The sequence below is a fragment of the Elephantulus edwardii genome, unplaced genomic scaffold, assembly GCF_000299155.1.
Source record: "Elephantulus edwardii isolate Elephantulus edwardi_28Jun2011 unplaced genomic scaffold, EleEdw1.0 scaffold00270, whole genome shotgun sequence".
NCBI lineage: Eukaryota > Metazoa > Chordata > Mammalia > Macroscelidea > Macroscelididae > Elephantulus > Elephantulus edwardii.
In genome coordinates, this window is record NW_006400020.1 from 3,031,799 (window position 1) to 3,045,475 (window position 13,677).

A 13,677-nucleotide genomic window follows, 5' to 3' on the forward strand; every position below is an offset into this window, starting at 1 on the left:
AAGCGTGGGTAGTTGGTAATACTTCAAACAGCTTCGCAAGATGCTAGAGATGTATAGTGAGGGGCATCCAGAGAAGTAAATAAATTAATTGGATTAGAGCAAAGACAGGGAAGGTGAAGGAAGAGCATAAGCGGTGGGTTAATTTGAAGGCTGTAGACAGTAGCCACACCTAACTCTTGGGCCCTAGGTACCCTTTCCTCTTTCCCAGGGCCACGCTCCACCCTTGACACCGCCCCTCCAGCCCTGGCCCCGCCCACCATCCCTGCGCCCGGCGGGTCTCGGCTGAGGGGCGGGGCCGCCGGGCCGGGAGGAGGCGCGCTCCCGAGCGGGCGGAGGATCCGCTGCGGAGTTACGGGAAAGTTGGTCCGAGTTCCCGGAGTTTCCCTCCGTGGTTCCCGGGGCCCGGCCGGCGGGTGCCCTAGATCCTTCTCTTCCTACCGCCCTTTCTGCCTCCCTGCTCCCTTCTTCTGTCCCCGGCCGCCATGGAGCAGCCGCCGGCACCCAAGAGGTAAAAAGCGTGCGGAGCCGGGCAGAGGGAAGCGGCCGGAGCGGGGGCGGCTAGGCCGGGATTGACCGCGACCCCTCCTGCCCTGCTGGGCCTCGAGGCGGGCGCGCCGAAGGCCGGGAGGCAGGTCCGAGTGTCCTGCCCGGGCCGCGCCTGTTCCCGAGGCGACGTCGCTGGACGAGAGGCCGCGACGCGCTTCCCCCGCGGACGGCCGGGCCTGGGCGCGTGGAAAGCCGTGCGGGCAGCGCCGGGCTCCCGCGGCCAGTCCTGGGGATCCGGGCAGGATCGCGTTCTCCCTCGTGGCGAGTCCACGAAGCCCAGGAGGCATGAAACTAGGAAATCATTGATCTCATTGTAATTGAGTTTGGTTTGAGTTACAGCCATACAGGCTTCCTTGTCACATGCTCTTCATAAATAAGCCTTTTCTTTCCTTTTTTTTTTTTTTTGAGAATGTGGGTTTATTTACAGTTCAAGAACTTAAAATATTTATATCTACACAGTCCATACAACTTTTTTTTTTTTTTAATTTATGTGGTGCACTGACAGGTGCCTCCCCCCTCCCCCCCAAGTCCTAAAGTATTTATGGATGCAAGACAGTAGGGGTCTTAAATTAGAATTACTCCCCCATATGGAGTTTTTTTGGGGGTTTGTTTTTCTTTTAGCATTTAAAAATAGGGAGTCGTTAGTATTTATTGCTAGATTATTTTTACTCTTTGGTATTCTATTGAAACTGTGAGAGTGCACAGATGTGTTTGAAGTAGTATTTGAAATGCTCTTTGGAAGCTAAGTAAAGATTTTCCATTGGTATAAATTCATAAAGGGCATTTATCCTCCAAGAATGAATTAGCTAATTGATATTGGATGGAACAGTTAACCTTTCTGTCTTCATGGATCATTTGTAACATAAGGGTTCTGATCTTTCAGATCATGCTGCTGTGAAAATTATAGAGTTCTTGTATGTTGATACTTTGAGATCTTGAGATGAAGTGTTTTGTTCAAGAACATAGATACTTAAAAAGGTAGAAACTTTGGGAGCTTTTGTGAATCGTGCAACTTGACATGTGAGCCTTGAGGCCTGGAAGCCATCTGTTCAGGTGAAAAGGAGGGGTAGGTGGAGGGGTTTCCAGAAGGGATCTTCTGTCAGTAGAATTGATGAATTATTTTCTAGCATTTTGTAAAAGTATCTATATTCTGTGTTGACTGATTGGAGATTCAGTTTTAAGGTGGTTGTTACTTGCCTGCCTTCAATTGACTGTGACTCATGTGACCCTGTGAACAACCAGTCGGAACCTTTTCCCATCCTGTACTTCATCATGATCTCCAACATGGTCAAGGCAGCTGTTACAGTCCCTGTGTCAGCTCACCTTGTAGAGATCCTCTTTTTTTCCAGCATGATGTCTTTTTCCATTGACTGGCTTCTCCGGACAGTAGGCCTCAGAGTTTCACCATCTTTGCCTCAGGAAAACCCCTCTGTGACAAACTCGTTTGTTCGTTTGACATCCTTGTGATGCTCAGTATTCTTCTCTAATACCACATTTCAAAGGCATTGATCCTTCTTTGGGCATACTTATTAAAGAATTCCTCTCCCTTTTCTCTTTTAAAAGTAATACAAGATGCCACCATACAGTGGCCTGCTGGTAAACTGTTGCACGCAGTTAGAATCCACCAGCTGCTCCCCTCCTGTGGGATTTACTGCCTCTGAAAACACACTGGAGGGTCAGCTATGAGTAGATTCCAACCCAGTGGCTCACACCCACAACCAATCATAGGCCAGTTTAAACAACTCTGAATTGAAGTAGATTCTTTCTATGTTATTAAGCTCTGCTATGAGTTATCAGAGTTTCATTTCAGGACATTAGCAAACTATAGATCAGTAGAATTCCATATGATTTATACTTTTCAAAGTGATAGTTGGATATTTAACAAACTTAGTTTTGCTTTTCTTCAGAGAGACTTGTATTGATCAAGGAAGACATTTCTGAACAATAAATGATGACAGTTATGTTAATTTCTTATATTTGAATGTCTTCAATTTTTTTGGATAACATTTTTATGTTCATAATTTTGCTTAATCCTCACAGTAACCCAATTGAATAGGTTGGGTTATAGGCATTCATCCATTTCATAGCTGAGAACACTATCAGTGTTCACCATTTGGAACAGTTTGATGGGATTTACTGACAACGTGTCTGTGTTGTTGTTATTGTTACCTACTAATAATATATCTACCATTTTGACCAAAGAAGAATTGATGCCTTTGAATTGTGTTATGAGGTGAAGAATTTTGAATATACCAGAGACGTCCTAAAGAACTAACAAATCTGTCTTAGAATAGGTATAGCCAGAATGCTCCATGGAAACAAGGATGGTGAGACTATCTCACATACTTTGGACATGTTAGTAGTCTTAGCACTCTAGATTAGAGAACTCTGGTGGCCTCGTGGTAAGGAGCTGGACAGTCAACCCAAAGACTTGTACTTTGAATCCACCAGCTGCTCTATAGGAGAAAAATGGGCAATCTCCTGAATAGCCTCAGAAAACCTACTGGAGGGTCTGTTATGAGTTGATTCTGAAGACATATAACAACGTTATCATCAGGTAGGGGGCTTGTCCCAAGAGGACATGAAAGAGAGTACCGCAGTGAGCTGAACTGACAGAAATGGCTGCAGCAGTTGATTTAAGCATGGCAGAGACTGTGAGGCTGTCACAGGATTGAGGGGTGCTTTCTTCTGTTGTATATAGAACTTCTGTGTGTGGGAGCCCATTCCACAATAATGAACAGCTACCACCACCGCCATTTGTTTAGAGCATACTCTTCACTTAGTCATTTTGAGTCAGTTCTGACTCAGAGCGACCCTTTATCAGGCTGTCCTCTCTCAGGTTTCCTTGGCTGTAAATTGTAAAAGGAGGATGCTGCCTATCTTTTTCCCTTGGAGCCTCTAATGGGTTTGAACTTCTGGAGACACATAGCCTTTGGGTTAGTAGCACAGCAGCCTATGAGTTACCAGAGCTCGCTTGTTCACTGGGAATTTGCTGTTTACTAGGAACTTACATTTGTTTGTGTAATCATAGTTAATGATAGAAATTCTAGCTCTGCACTTTGCTAGTTCTAAATTTAAATTTCTTCGTCTATAAAATATATTCTAAGGATTAAATGAGATAATAGTTAAAACATTTGGTATTGTAGTTTGTGTTGTTGTTGTGTACAGTAGAGTCAGAACTGCCTCATAGCTGACCCTCCAGCAAGTTTTCAGAGGCAGTTAATCAGATGGAGAAGATTGCCCATCCTTCTCCCGAGGAGCAGCTGGTGGCCTCGAACCGTGTGCCTTCTGGACTGTAGTGTAGCTTCTTGCCATAGTGTGTCTGATATCTTTATTGTTAGCTGCTTGAGTTTACCTCTCAATTAATGATGTCATGCACAACATGGCTTCCTTCCAGGTCCAACTTAGTCTGGAGTGCCTCTGAAACTTACTCTGCACTGTAGCAATCCCTTCACTGACAAATTGGTGGTGGTATTGGTTGCTAATTGAGTTCTGATCTTCCATATTGTTGTCAGGCACCACTGAATTGAGTACAGCTCAAAGCGATCATGTTAACAACAGATCTGAATCCTGACCTATCCTGTGCCATTCTCACCACCTCTGACATACTTGAGCTTATAGATGTAAGCTGTCACAGTGTCAGTCCATTTCTTGGAGTGTCTTCCTCGTTGTCCCCCCCCCCCGCAAGGAATAGCCCCCCTCCTTACAACCTGCCTAGAGTATGTGAGATGAGGCTTTATTGTCCTTGCCTCCAAGGAGCATTCTGGTTCCACTTTCTTCAAGACATATCTTTGTTTTTATGGCAGTTGATGGTCAGTCTCCTCTCATGTGATTAACTGCTTCTGAAAGCCCACCAGAGGGTTAGCTTCGGGTCAGTTTTAACAGTACACACAACAGTAGAATATTCAAACTCTTTTCCATCACCACTACCCAAAGGTGTCGGTCGATTCTTTTTCTGTCATCTTTATTTAATGTCAAGTCTCAGATGCATAGCAAGTGATTGACAAGACCGTGGCTTGAAACAGGTGCACTATAGTCTTTAAACTGAGATCTTTGCTCTTCAGTACTTTGGAGAAGTTCTTGACAGCCAACTTCCCAGTTCAGTATGTGTTTTGATTACTTGACTACTAGTACCAAGGATGTTGATTGTGAATTCAAGTAAGAGGAAATTGACATTTTAAATTTTTTCTGTGTCTATCATGATGTTTTCTGCTGGCCCAGTGGTAAGGATTTTTGTGTTGTTGTTTTTTTGTGTGTGTTGAGATATAGTCCATATTGAAGGTTGTAGTCTTTAATTTTCTGTAGCAAACATTCCAAATTCTCCTATAAAAGGTGAGAATTCTATCACTGAACCACTAATACTCTCTCAATACATTAGTTATTATGGTCAAGTGAATAATTACACGTGAAGTATTATAAGAATTATAAGTGACATATTACACACAAAGGCTATGCGCCCTCTTGGATCTAGTGATGCCTGTTTTTTCCAACTTCTCACTTATTTCTTAGTGTTCCATGTTATGTTATGTATTCTTTCCCTTAGTTCTTCTCCTATATTCTTTAGTCTTCTAAGATTATTACCTCCATATTCTCTCTAAAATTGCTACCTTATACTTTGGCTTTGAGTAGCTCTTTACATGATCATGTCTACAACTACTGGTGAAGTTTAGTCTATGTACCTAGCAGCTGCCCCATGATAATTATTTTTTATGTTCTTGTACATATCCTACTTTTTTCCATTAGCCTGTCTAGTTTGTCACTAGATTTTACATGTATCCATCAAAATGTCTGAATTCAAGCTTTTTTTTTTTTAAAAAAAATAAAATTCAGACCAAAACCAGACACTGCCATTGGATCAGTTCCAGCTCATAGTGGTTCTAGAGGGTGGGGTGGAACTGCCTAATTGAATTTTCAAGGCTGTAAACCTTAACGAGAACTAACTGCCCATCATTCTGTGGAGTGGCCGGTGGGTTTGTATAGCTTGCTGTGCCACCAGGGATACTTTGCTCTGCTACAGAACCTCCTAATGTTTGTCGAACACAGCTTGTTTTATTTCTTCCTGCACATGGCTTCCAGATTTATTTGGCTAAAATGTCACTTCAGTCAGTCATGCTCTTCTTAGCTAACATCAAGTTGGTCCCTGAGCCCGTGTACAACAGAACAAGCTCAGCTTGTTCCTATAATGCAGATTACACTGTGGCTGATATTTTTAAGTAGGTTGCTAGGCCAATCTTCTGGTCCATCTTAGTCCGGAAGCTTCACTGAATCCTGTATAACGTCATAGTTAATTGCAAACCTTCACGGAGATGGGTAGTGGATGGCATATTGTCTGGAGCTTGGAAAATGAGAACCACTGCTGAACCACCAGTTCCCCTGACTTGTGTCATGCTGTTACTTTTTTTTTTCTTAAATAGAACAAAACCCAAAAAACAAAACTAGGGAAACACATCTGTAATTAGTACCCACAGGCTCCCATTGCTGAGTCTCTGCCCTCTGTTACTGCTCCGTTGTGAATCTATCCTCATTTTCTTTGTTACTCTTTATGTAGTTTGTAATTGTTGATATTCTCAACTTGGACTTTGTTCATGCTATTTCTTTAGAAGTAATATTTATTTATTTTTTAGTGATCTGCACTTTATTTTTCCTTAAAGGCATGCTGCATAAAATACCTTCTCTGAGAATTGTTTAGCTTAGAATATTTCTTTATATCATACCCATTTGATTACATGCCATCTCTACATTGTTCTTTTTATTAAGAAATTTTAGGTATTCAAAGAGACATGTTTAATCATTCAATAGAGTTGTAAAAGATATGTTAAATATATATTTTTATTTATATCAGTATATCCAATACTTTTTGCCAATACTAACATTCAGAGGCATCAGTTCTTCCTCAGTCTTCTTATTCTTACTCATTTAGTCTCTCATCGCTGGTGCTCTTTGACATTCCTTGGCATATAGACGTTTCACTTCAGTTTTCTCCATTCCTGTTGTCACATAGCTGCTTTCTTGCACTCTTTGTGTGCTTCTTATCTTTTAAAAGGACATAGTGTGGTGACTACTGGCCCTAGCTGCTGACGTGGTCAGGCAGGTCGTGTCTTGGCAGAGGAAATAGTCATGTTGAGATAGAAAAGAAAGAAGAGAGGAAAATGATACATCAGATGCTCTGTTGATGCCCTAAATGCTTCTCAGTGACTGAGCTCTTAAATCTGGGACACACTGAGGAGAACCTGAACTTTTACTTCTTCAACCTACAGGATTATGCCTCTCCAGGAGCTTTGGTGGCTTAGTGATACGGAGTTATGCTGCAAACCCAAAGGTACACAATCCACATCCACCATCTGCTCCACAAAGTGGACAGTCTTCTTCCTGTGCAATTTATAGTCTCTAAAATCCCTCTGTTGGGTCAGCTATGGGTCAGTTCTAACTTGACAGTGTATAACAATAACTGTTTTACTTTTAGTCCCCACTCTAATTGGAGAAGAAGAGTTTGAGAGACCCACAGTTTAACTTTCAGACCTCTGCTTTTTATCACATTGGTTTACCAATAGGAATACATAAAAATTACATTATATAACATACTTTCCATGAATTTTAATGTTTGAAGGTAGGTCATCCTTATCATGTAAGCACTCAAACTAATATACTTGCTCAATTATTGCTTCCAGTGGAAAATTCAAATGAGTTTCCTCAATGTTCAAAAGAAATAAGATGTTCAGGATATGTAGTGAGCGCACAGCAATAGATTGAAAGAGGGTTTTTAGTGATTTGTCATTGCACTTTACAGTAATTGAAAAGATAAACATTTCCCCTCTCTGCACTTAACTTATTGATGCTAAAGATGTGCTTATTAAAATAAGTGGCACCATTGGATGCACACATCATAGTTAACATTTTTTTTGCAAAAAATACCTGGGTGGTCTAAATATTTGCTACAGTGTGGCTATAAAATACAGAAAGAGGGTCAAGATAGTCCACAGGGCACATGGGAAATGCTCTAAATGTGTCATTACAAAATGAAATTGTCATTAAAAAGCTTGCATATTCTTCATTACAAATAAATCACAAGCAAACATAATTGAAGCAGATACCAATTTTAAACAAAAAAATTGAAAAATCTTGGAGCCCTTATTAAATGTTTTCCTAAAATGTCATAGCTCCAAACTATACAGGAAGTCTTCAAACTTTAAAAAATCATTCACAGATTTTCCTTACAGATTCACTAGATGTAGAATAATTGTTAAAACTGAATATTATTATATTTTTGTTTAGAATATTTCTACATTATATATTCATATACAATAAAGTCTTATTTCCTTTTCTAAAAATATTTTTTACATATTATATTGATTAAAAGTTATTATAATTAGTTGCTGACATAATTTGTTATTCATTTGATTTTGCTATGTGCCATTGAATCAGAACCATTTCATAACTGACCTTCGAAAGGGTTTTCCAATATTACCACTGAAATAAAGTCTGTTGAAATGCACCATGAAGCTTTGAGTGAAGCTCTGCCTGATGACAATGTTTGCTTCAACATTAAGAAGTTCTCTGTGAAAGTGCAACAAAGGGTGAATGGAAATCCAAAGTCTCTGTAAACTTTCATTAAAAATAATAATAATAATAATAATAATAATAATAATAACAACAACAACAACTAGTAAGTTTACCAGGAGCCAAGTCCTATTGTCGACTTTATACAAAAGTTCGCAGGTTATAAATGCACATTTTATGCCCAGTCTGTGATTACTCACCAGTCACCTTAAAACTTATTTTATTAAATAGTGAAGTGCATACATACAGTGGTTCATAATAACCAAGTGCAAAATATATAAAACCTTTATTATTATGTTTAAAAAAAGATGGTTTAACAGTGTAAGAAAGTAAATGTAAGGCTACTGATGTGAAAATAGGAAGATAACTGAAAAATATATGTATAAATGTTCAAATGGGGAGGGGGAAGGAGAGAAGAGAGGGTAGAAAAAAAATCACTGGGACAGCAAAGCTTAGTGGGTGAGGGGGTGAAGTAGTAGGAAAAATTCAATAAGGAATTGAAAAGACAAGAGGTAATAAACAGGTCATTGATAACTAATATAAAATATAACGGTGTATATGAATGATTGTTAAAACACAAAGTACATGTATAAAACCCAAGGTATATGAATGATTATATGCAAACCAATAAAAAAGTAAAAGAAAAAAAAGACATAGTGTGTACCAAATTAAAGCCACTCTACATACATACATATATGTATAAATAAATTTGTGCCAGTAGGGTTGAAGCCTCTTATATATTTTTCATATTTGCATTTTTTCTCCACTCCCCACAGAGTAATAATTGTCTTGATTTGGGCATTTAACAATAGCATTTTCATTTTATGCTATACTTATAGCATATTGTGGAGTTATATATAAATACCTAAGTAATAGTGAGTTGGCTGAGGTCTCAACTGTTAGAATCACCTTTGTTGTTGATGTTAAGGTTTTGTTTTATTGAGTAGTATAATTTCTTTTTTTGGGAGGTTGGCGGTTCCATGTACTGAGATCCATGACTTGCAGACTTAGGTAGTCTATATAATCTTGCTCTTACGTTCAATGATTTGATCTTGAATTTGATCTAATAAAGCTTGACTTAAACATAGACTATAGATGTGGTCACTGCAATTGCTAACTTAGGGTATTAGAATGGCTTTTTGAGCCCTCACATTTCTTTGGCAGGTTTGTCATAGAGGTGCTTATTAAAATTAAGCCCAATGGAAAATCTTTCAAATTGTTTTCGCATTTTGGCTAGTTGAGTTTATCAGAATTCATTGTAGGAACATCTAACTGAGAGAAAATGCCACTGAGTGGGTTAGTTTTGATAATTAGAAAGGGAAATGCCCACAACATGGACTGTGTACCAGGTAGGATGTTCATGGAGGGAGAAATGGGAATGGGGTCTTTACAGTGGTCTGGTATACAGTGTAAGTATTGGGGTTCCTGGAAAGAAAGTAGTTCTTTACCAACTATAAACTTTTCCAGTCCAGTATGTCTCCTGATCTCTTGACTGCTGGTGCCAAAGAGTGTGAAAAGGAAGTTGTTGACAGTCTCATTCCCTTCTCCATCATAATGTTACCTGTTGGTGAATAAACAAAGAGCAAGAACATTTCTTATTACTGAGGAGTTAAGTTGGTTAGGACAGAGCAATGTAACCCAGATAAATATATAGAGGGAAATCAGAAAATTCATGAAGTTCTTGAGTGAGAAAAGAGGTGTCTTCATTTAATGAATTTATTCCTAATTCATGTGTCCTTAAGTTGTTAAAAAGTAAAATTCCTTGGTGTTTATTCTTTAGAAATATAGTAAATGACAAGCTGAAGTTGTCTTTGAGAAGGTGAATTTCTAAGAACTCTAAAAAAGGCAAAGTGGCCAGTTTTAAGGAGAGAACCCGTCCTTAGCTTTAGATAAGTAGACAAATTCAAGCACATAAACTCAGCTAACAGGAGTCATCTTTTTGCAATAAGAACTTGGTCCCTGAAGCACATGCTGCCTTGCCTTCAGCTTTTCTTTGTTAATTTGGGATGACATCAGCTCCATTAGAATTGAATTAGATCCTGTAGGTGGGAACTCTCAAGTTCGCTCTGCCTTTCTAGAGATGTGTGGCAATGAAATTGGAGCATTTCCTGGTGAACTAACTAGTTACACTTTAAGACAGCAGAGAAAGTCGATTTTGTTTTGTTCTGTTTTTAACCAACGCCCAAGGGCTCAGGTTTGAATCCACCAGATGCTCTGCAGGAGAAGGATGGGCAGTCTCTTCCTTTGGGATTTACTGCCTCTCTAAACCAGCTGTAGGATCAACTATGGGTTCCAACTCAGACAACCACAAAGACAGTGGTTTAGGAGCTCCTGTGGTGTAGTGTGATAAGAGTTGCTAACTGAAAGGCCAGTAGTGTGACTCTACCAGCTGCTGTGAGGGAGAAAGATGGGCAGTTATCTCAGCCTAGGAACCCTGATGGAGTCGCTGTGAGGAGGAATTGACTTCACTAGCAGTGGGTTTGGATTTGATTTAATTGAGACAATAGTTATCCATTGTTCTTTGAAGGCACTGAGGGTTTAACATATAATGAGGAATTTTTTTTTTTTTGACTGTGTGGATCATAACAAACTGTGACTGACTCTGAGAAGAATGGGAATCCCAGAACATTTAATTGTGCTAATACGAAACCTATACTTGGACCAAGAGGCAGTAGTCAGAACAGAGCAGGGTAACACTGCATGGTTCAAAATTGGGAAGGGTGTACGCCAGGGATGCATCCTGTCTCCATACCTTTTCAACATGTATGCAGAGCAGATTATCCAAGAGGCTGGGCTCTGTGAGGAGAATTGTGGCATCAGGATTGGTGGAAGATCTACTAACAATCTGCGTTATGCAGATGACACAACTCTGCTTGTTGAAACTGAGGAGGACCTCATGCACTTGGTGCAGAGGGTCAAGGACTGCAGCCTTCAGTATGGACTGAGGCTCAATGTCAAGAAGACAAAGATTCTCACCACTGGACCAATTGGCAGCGTCAGGATGGATGGTGAAGAGATTGAGATTGTTCACAGCTTCAGTTTGCTTGGCTCCGCACACTCTTGGCACCAGCAGTCAGGAAATCAAAAAGCATATCGCGATGGGAAAGTCTGCTGTTAGGGACCTCTCTAAAATACTCAGGAGCAACGGTGTCTCTCTGGAGACTAAGGTGTGCCTGATACAGGCCATGGTCTTTGCATTCGCTTGTTATGCATCAGAGAGTTGGACAATGACTAAGGAGGACAGAAGGAGAGTTGATGCCTTTGAGCTGTGGTGCTGGAGAAGAGTACTGAATGTACCATGAACTGCCAGGAAAACAAACAGATTTATCTTGGAGAGGATTAAACCAAGCTACTCCTTGGAGGCAAGGATTCTGGGGCTTCGTCTGACATACTTTGGACATGTTGCCAGGAGGGACGGGTCCTTGGAGAGGGACATCATGCTTGGGAGGGTGGAGGGACAGCACAGGAGGGGAAGACCCTCTATGAGATGGATTGATTCGGTGACTGGGGTAATCGGGATGGGTGTGTCAGAGGCAGTGCGATTGGCGCAGGATAGAGCAGGGTTTAGGGCTGTTGTACATAGGGTCGCTATGAGTCGCAAATGACTCGACGGCACATAACGACAGCAACAACAACAAATAAAAAGATAAATAATGTGAAACATCGACACTAGGTTGAATTTCGTTTTCCTGAGGTAATTAAATGCTTAATCCAGAAATACGTGTATCAGTAAAACTTTAGTAATAAAAGCTAGACGTTTGGAAAAAAATGTCCAGAATTTATGAGGAATTAAATTTTCCTAGTTCCGAAAGAAGGGAACTTGGGTAGCCTGGTAAGTCAAGGGTTGCATTGTCCGCCCAGGGACTGATGGTTTGACTCCACTAGCTGTCGGAGAGAGATGAGCACTCTTTTCTTGTGCAGTTTATAGCCTCTGAAAACTGGAGAGAGTCAGTTGTGAGTCATTTCCTACTTCATGGCATTTAGCTACATGACACAGTTCCAAAGAAGTCTGTTGAGTTTGAGGTACTTTTACTTCAGGTCTTAATATTTAGAAGGTGTGGTTAAGCATTGGGCCAGTAATCAAAAAGTAGAGGGCTTGAACTCACCACCTCCCTCAAGGAAGAAAGATGGGGTGGCCTGCTCCAGTGAGGGAGCTCTGGTGGCCTACTGGTAAGAAGCTGCATTGCAATTCCAAAGGCATACATTTTAAATCCACCAGCTGCTCTGTGGGAGGAGGATGAGCAGTCTCCTCCTGTGTGATTTCCTGCCTCTGAAAACCTGCTGGAGGGTCAGCTATGGGTGTTCAGTTCCGACCTGGCGGTGCATGACAACAACTCCAATAATCCATTTACCACCCTACCCGGCCCTTCTCTGTCCTGCAGGGTTTCTTTGTGTTCGAATAGACAAAACAGTGAGTTTGGTTTTGGTTTTATTAAGTAATAAATACATTTTAACCTAGTGCAGACGTATGCAAATAAAAACACTGAAGTACAAATGTGTGATGTTTTCTCTTCCATGAAAAATATTCTTTCCATTATTTTAATGAAATTCTTTTATGACCCACTAATGGGCTTTGAACTATAGTTTAAAAAAACAAAACCAAAACCACCCCACACTCATGACATTCTTGATGAATTTAATACATAACAGTCAGAAAACAAATTTCATTTCTAGCTCCATCCTGACAGTTGAAAGCAAAGGGGACAACCAAGAAAACCCTGGTGTTACTTTAACAATACCTCTAAGATTTTAGAAAGGGAAGAGGTGGAGGAGACAAATATTTTAAAATGAGTATGTTTTGAGCTTTGCAGATTTTCATTAAAGTATGGGAAAATGCACAACAATTATCTGACAGTGATGTCTGACAGTTTAAAAAGGAAAATATACCATGTGGAGTTGTGAGTGAGCAAAAGCTGTTTTGCCTTCTGGCATTGACTGACCCTGTGTACTGGAAACCTTCAACTATAATTACAATGACCTCAATTTCTGACTCTCAACCAACTCCACCCACCTAACTACCGAGTCTTTGCATTTTTCTTTTAAAGAGAAAATTTATGCTCTCTGCTAGAAATTTTTATTTTTAGCTTTCCCCCCAATTTTTGTTGTGATTTTATTTGAATTGTGTCATCTATATCAGGTTTATTCTAATTTCAGAAAGCTTTTAGTTGTAAAAACAAAGAATCTGTGTTTAAAATGTCTTCTTTTTACATCTTTTTTTCATAGTCTCAGATTGAATGAATAAAAAAGTAGCAGATATGTAAATACAGATGTGTGAAAGTGAAAATGAGGTAATTGTAAATTGAATGTTAAATTACAAATTATTTTAAACTAGAAAGAGTGCCAAAGGATAGCTCTTGGAACCTGACTTCATAACATAGTGAGAATTACTGAAAGCAGCTAACATGAATGATATAGTATATGTTAGTTCTGTGCCTGTAGACTTTTTATGATACTAGATGTCTGAGTGATGTTGCTCATTGCCCTGTTCAGCTCTCTTTATTTCATCATTTCTGCCTTCTACTTTAGCTTTTCTGTGTCACTAGCAAGTGTTTTCTTTTTTTTTTTCTAATTTTT

At 39.9% G+C, this 13,677-nt stretch overlaps 1 protein-coding gene across 1 annotated transcript in view; it reads left to right on the top strand.

The window, feature by feature from the left end:
- Positions 1–343: 343 nt before the first annotated feature.
- STK3 (serine/threonine kinase 3) overlaps positions 344–13,677 on the top strand; it is a 347,232-nt gene continuing 333,898 nt past the window's right edge. Inside the window, exon 1 of the mRNA XM_006900017.1 lies at positions 344–508. Coding sequence (XP_006900079.1) covers positions 483–508 — 26 coding nt within the window. The 5' untranslated portion in view covers positions 344–482. The remainder of the gene's footprint in view (positions 509–13,677) is intronic.